This window comes from Meleagris gallopavo, chromosome 5 (genome assembly GCF_000146605.3).
Source record: "Meleagris gallopavo isolate NT-WF06-2002-E0010 breed Aviagen turkey brand Nicholas breeding stock chromosome 5, Turkey_5.1, whole genome shotgun sequence".
NCBI lineage: Eukaryota > Metazoa > Chordata > Aves > Galliformes > Phasianidae > Meleagris > Meleagris gallopavo.
Window position 1 is genome coordinate 22,205,696 of NC_015015.2, and position 6,042 is coordinate 22,211,737.

Here is a 6,042-nt window from a genome sequence, read left to right on the forward strand (position 1 = left end):
GGCTGTGGGAAACTCTGAGGTTTCAGTTGTGCAACGCCAAGGGCGGAAAACATCACTTTGTGCAAACATGATGTCCAGGTCACAGGGCGGATCCCGAGTGGCAGCTCGGCGCCTGGACCCTGAGCTTCCCCGTGCCTCCTTGGCTGGGAGCGGGGCTGCTGGGACAGGATGGGATGGGATGGAGCAGGATGGGATGAAAGGGATGGGACAAGTGCCTTGTGGAGTCTGTCCAGGCAGGGCTGAAAGCAGCAAGCAGGGCAGCTGCAATCCCTGCTCCCCCACAACTGCCTTGGTTTCAGTCCCAAGCTGTTCTAACTGCTCTCTCCCCCCAGTCCCTGTCCCTCCCACAGGTGTTTGATCCCAGACACAAGGAGGGAGCAGCTGCTGTGGGCAGACACCTGTTGCTGTGGTCCTCTCAGCCTCTCCCTCTTTCCTCTCCTGCTTCTCTCCCCTCTGCCCACAGCATCTGCACCTGGCTGCTGTCAGAGCTCCAGCTCAGGGCTATGAAAGACCGAGAGCATCCCACTAAGGCAGGTGGCGTTCATGCAGTAAGCAGCAGCAGTGTAGCTCTGTCCCAGGCTCTGCCGAAAGCCCCACGCATCCCGAGCGCTGCGGGAAGGAGGGGTGCTGGGAGTCCCGAGGAGGGCCAGGGCCGGCAGCGGAGGTTGCTGCAGTGGGATGGTGAGGGCGGACCTGGGGCTGAGTGCTGCGGGCAAAGGGCAGCGCGCAGGGCCGAGATCCGGCTGGTGTCTGGGGCTGTGTGGGCATCAGCATCGGAATCGCCGTGAGATGTCCCCCAGGCTCCGGCCGACGGGCCGGGCATGGCTGAAAAGAGCCAACTGCTGCTTTCAAATCGCCGGTTACGGTAATCCATCCCGAGGATCCAGTCTTTCCTTTTTCAACCCAGAAGTTTGCAGCCTGACCTCTGGGTGGCATCCACGGACGTTTGGATCGAGCCCCTCCTGTTCCCTCCTCGTGAGCTGTGCAGGGGGGTGAGCTGCACTTCCATCTTACTTTGGGCAACTGAGAGTATAAGCCTCTGCCATGCCATTAAATGCACTTAGAGGGGGATGCTGGTCTATAAACTTAAGTGGAAACAAAGCAAACAAAAAACCTAACACAGCAATCTTATCTTAGTAGAAAAGAAAGACAGTTTTGTGGTTCTTTTTTTTTTTTCGTTAAGCAGACTTAGAGGCTGGAGCTGTAAGGAGAGGAAGATCAGCTTCCCTGCCCTGCCCAGCCAGCACTTCCATTTCTTTCCCCTTCTGGGAAATGCTCTCTCATTGCAATTTTGGTCCACTGATTATTTTTAAGACCACTCTCCTCTCACTCATCACCGCGGGGGTCAGCTACAGACATCTAGGTTTCCATGAAGGCAGTCTGTCTGCCCATTATCTCCCACACCTGCCAGGGCTGGGCTGTGAACCCATCTGAGGCCAATTACCCTGAAACTGAAGCCTGGCTGTGCCCTGGGCCTCAGCCCAGCTGGAAGATAGGCCAAACCAGTGCCCAGTAAGATGCTGTGGGATTCACATGGATGTCTTTGGGCTGAAGCTGTAACAAAATGTGCTGTTTTCCCTGTCCTAGATTTCCTCTTCCAGAAGGAGCTGTTTGCTGCCAGAGACACAGGTGAGCACTAAGAGCCATGGCACGGCCTTTTCCCAGGGCTCACAGCCACGCTGGCCAGACACGCGGACCATCACATGTGATGTTCTTCCTTTCTGTCTTCATTCTCCTTGCAGACCCCATGCACAACCTCTCCGCACAGCCCTGGCAGGCGAAGATGGCCAACCTGACTTATGACAACATCACCCTCAGCAATCACTCCGAGGTGGCCATCCAGCCCCCCACCAACTACAAGACGGTGGAGCTGGTTTTCATCGCCACGGTCACCGGCTCGCTCAGCCTCGTCACCGTGGTGGGGAACATCCTGGTGATGCTGTCCATCAAGGTGAACCGCCAACTGCAGACTGTCAACAACTACTTCCTCTTCAGCCTAGCCTGCGCCGACCTCATCATCGGGGTCTTCTCCATGAACCTCTACACGGTCTACATCATCAAAGGCTACTGGCCACTGGGGGCCGTGGTTTGTGACCTGTGGCTGGCCCTGGACTACGTGGTGAGCAACGCCTCAGTCATGAACTTACTCATCATCAGCTTTGACCGGTACTTCTGTGTCACTAAGCCCCTGACGTACCCGGCCAGGAGGACCACCAAGATGGCGGGGCTCATGATCGCAGCCGCGTGGATATTGTCCTTCATTCTCTGGGCCCCTGCCATCTTGTTCTGGCAGTTCATTGTGGGCAAGAGGACGGTCCACGAGAGGGAATGCTACATCCAGTTCCTTTCCAACCCGGCGGTGACCTTCGGCACGGCCATCGCTGCTTTCTACCTGCCCGTGGTCATCATGACGGTGCTGTACATCCACATCTCACTGGCCAGCAGGAGCAGGGTGAGGAGACACAAGCCCGAAAGTAGGAAAGAGAGGAAAGGCAAGTCCCTCAGCTTCTTCAAGGCTCCCCCAGTCAAACAGAACAACAATAACTCCCCCAAGAGGGCTGTGGAGGTGAAGGAGGAGGTGAGGAATGGGAAGGTGGATGACCAGCCCTCAGCACAGACAGAGGCCACTGGCCAGCAGGAGGAGAAGGAGACCTCCAATGAGTCCAGCACAGTCAGCATGACCCAGACCACCAAAGACAAGCCCACAACGGAAATCTTGCCAGCGGGACAAGGACAGAGCCCAGCCCATCCTCGGGTGAACCCGACTTCCAAGTGGTCCAAGATCAAAATCGTCACCAAGCAGACTGGGACCGAATGTGTCACCGCCATCGAGATCGTCCCAGCTAAGGCAGGAGCCTCTGACCACAACTCCCTGTCCAACAGCCGCCCTGCCAATGTCGCCAGGAAGTTTGCCAGCATCGCCAGGAGCCAAGTGCGGAAGAAACGCCAGATGGCAGCCCGGGAGAAGAAGGTCACCCGCACCATATTTGCCATTCTGCTAGCCTTCATACTCACATGGACTCCTTACAACGTGATGGTCCTCATTAACACCTTCTGTGAGACCTGCGTTCCTGAAACCGTGTGGTCCATCGGCTACTGGCTCTGCTACGTCAACAGCACCATCAACCCAGCCTGCTATGCCCTCTGCAATGCCACGTTCAAGAAAACCTTTAAGCACCTCCTCATGTGCCAGTACAGGAACATTGGCACGGCCAGGTAAGCTGGTGCTCAGGGATCACTTTAGCAACGTTACGGCAGTCCTCCCCTTCGTCTCCTTCACCTGGAGGGGTCCTCTGCTCCCTCTCACAGAAGCGCAGACTGCAAAGTGCTGGCAGGTGATGCCCTTGAATGCTGACAAAAGTCCACGGCACCTCTGAGCTGCAGCACCTCCAGCCACCCTGAGCCCATGGACTCACTGAAGGGCTGGGAGGAAGGCGAGCTGAGGCCAGATGTGCTAACCAGGAGCCCTCCCAGCTCCCTGTCGTGGATGTATTGGCCGACAGGTATCAGTACTCCTCATCAGACTGACTGCCTCTTCTCCGTCTCCCGGTTTGTCAGAGCTTGTTTGCACACAAACAGCCTAACACTGGGTGCTTTCAATATCCCTGTAGACTATATTTACTACCCAAGATGAAAAGAAACGGGGGGGCCAACTTTTGCCAGCCACTTTGGACCTGGATGGCTTGGGTGTGCACGCAGAAGGTCCTCGGACTGTCCACTCATAAGGAGGTTGGGGCTGTGCCCAAGCAGCAGTGGTGAGCTCCCTCCTTGTCTCAATGTCACCTCCTGGCCTAGGGACCTGTGGGGACAGTGTGGGACACCTGTCCTGCCATGGTGACCCCAGGGAGGACACAGGATGACTGCTGAGCTTTGTAAATGGACATATCCCCACAACCGCTGCTGTCGCAGAGTCCTCAGCATGTGGGGTCCCACCAGCCCCTCCTGCCCCATCGTGCTGTTGCCTCACTTCTGCCAAGGCTGGGGCTCTGCTGAAATGTGGGGACACTGCCATGTCTGTTTGTCTGTCTCACTCCATGCCAGGGCAATGCCGTGCGACCTGGACAAGGGCTGCCCTGCCCCCCTCACTGCCGCTGCCTTTAGGATCCTGACATAGCGTTACCCACATTGCCTGGCGGGTTGGTTTTGGGTTTCGGAGAAGTGTTACAGCTACAGCTGACCCCCAGCAAATAAAGACCTCGGACCAGAAACCAAAGGCCACAGGTCAAGGATTCCATGTGGTGTTGTCCTCAGCATCCCATGGGCCCTGATAGGGACAGTGAGTGCAGATGCAGATGGTCCTGGGGAACATTCCTGTGTGTGCCTTTGTCATCCACCGCAAGACAGGGGTGGGAGCAGGAAGAGGGCAGCAGCCTGAAGTGCTGCTGAGATGAGGTGCTGCTGTGGGGCTGATGTGGGTGGCACCCAGGCTGCTGTCCCCAGGTACACAGTAACTGTTCTGTTCCCTCTGGTCCCAGCGGATTGGTAGACTCCCTGGTGGTGCCACGAACCCCAAGCCAGCACCGCCTCCCCACAGCATCACTCTGAGCAGAGACGGATGTGAAGGTGCAGGGCCAGATCGCCTTCCTCTCCTGGGGTCCCAGCCCTGCAGCGCTACACAGGGATGGCAGGCAGGATCTGACTCATTGATGTTTTTTAAAAAGATTTTTATTGGAAAAGAAACCCAAACCCTTTTCCCAAAAGAGGTGAGAGCATCCAGTCGGCACCACTCAAAGCAATGGTCAGTGTGGCTGCAGCAGCCCCCAGGGCAGTGGCAGCAACTTCCCAGGGCCAGTTGGCCTGCTCTCAACAAAACTAGCAATTAAACAAGGCATCTCAGTGGCAGCGGAGGTGAGGAGAGGAGGAGGAAGAGGAGGAGAAGGAGAGGAAGAAGGCTGGAGTGTGGCTCGTTGTGGTGGGAGAGGCACATGTGTCCGGGACTGATGAGGACATCATCCACCCCGCTCTAGTCCTTTCCCTTGCCCTTCTTAGCTGCACCCAATGACCATGGAAGATGTGTTAGCATTACTGCGATCACCAGCAGCTCTCTGCCCAGCTTTGGACCTGAGCGCTGCCTGGGGGAGGTGAGGACTCACCTTTAGCCTTGGCCTTCATCTTGGCGGCACAGGGCTTGCTCACATAGACCACCTCCTCGCACTGGGCATTGTACAGTGCTTTCTTCAGGATGCCCGAGCGTGTTTTCACACCCGTCTGTGCACTGCACCCTCCCCAGCTCTCAAACTTGTACTTGCAGTCAGCTGCAGGAAGGGAGAGGCATTAGGAACATGTGGCCCCACTGCAGCCCCAGTCCCCCCACAGCCACCTTCGCACCTCCAAACTTCTTCTTCCAGTTGCAGGGGATCTTGCACTTGAGCTTCCTGCTCTCATCGCCACAGGTGCCCTCGCGGTAGCCCAGGCCGCAGTCCTTGCTGTTGGGCACGCAGGGCCCCCAGCGCCAGTCCTGGCACTCGGAGCCCTCCTTCTTTGCCTTCTCTGTAAGGGAGGCGGCAGCTGGGAGACGGGGCGGCACACCCACACCTCCCCGCGCCCACCCGGACTCCCGCTCACCTTTCTTGGCTTTGACAGCCTCTGCGGTGGCCGCCAGCAGCAGCAGTGCCAGGAGGAGGAGGAGGGCCCGGGGCTGCATCCTGCCTGGAGCGGGGAAGGGAGGGATGGGCACCGCGCATCGCCCCGGCTCCAGGAGCGCAGGGGCTGCCACGGTGCCTCGGCCCGGCCTCCGCGGAATCGGGGGGCGGAGGGGGGAAGAAACCCACGGAAAGCGAACCCCCTGCCGCGAGGGGCCGGGAGCGGAGCCAGCGGAGTTCGCGCAGACGGATACTCGCAGCGTGGGAGCTCTAGGAGCGCTTTAACGGGAGAGCGGCGCCCACTGCCGGCACCGCGGCTCCCAGCGCATCTCCGTGCGTTTGCCGGGCGGGTGAGTGCGTGTGCACGCGTGAGCGCTCATACATGTGCATGCGCGTGCACCCAGCTCTGAGTGCTGAGCGCTGCCCCCTTTGCTGGAAGCCGTCCTGCCCGGCCCGGCCC

The 6,042-nt window shown here is 58.3% G+C and overlaps 2 protein-coding genes across 2 annotated transcripts; one reads left to right on the plus strand and one right to left on the minus strand.

The window, feature by feature from the left end:
* Nucleotides 1-1,198: 1,198 nt before the first annotated feature.
* Nucleotides 1,199-4,226, plus strand: CHRM4 (cholinergic receptor muscarinic 4). The gene is made up of 2 exons (XM_003206422.4): nt 1,199-1,629; nt 1,743-4,226. Exons 1-2 carry the CDS (start codon nt 1,518-1,520, stop codon nt 3,218-3,220), a joined length of 1,590 nt encoding a protein of 529 aa, XP_003206470.2. The 5' UTR covers nt 1,199-1,517; the 3' UTR covers nt 3,221-4,226.
* Nucleotides 4,227-4,649: 423 nt separating this feature from the next.
* On the minus strand, nt 4,650-5,649 carry MDK (midkine). The gene is made up of 4 exons (XM_003206423.3): nt 5,566-5,649; nt 5,329-5,490; nt 5,094-5,255; nt 4,650-4,989 (listed from the first exon to the last, which is right to left on the minus strand). Exons 1-4 carry the CDS (start codon nt 5,642-5,644, stop codon nt 4,964-4,966), a joined length of 429 nt encoding a protein of 142 aa, XP_003206471.1. The 5' UTR covers nt 5,645-5,649; the 3' UTR covers nt 4,650-4,963.
* Between the last annotated feature and the right edge of the window lie 393 nt (nt 5,650-6,042).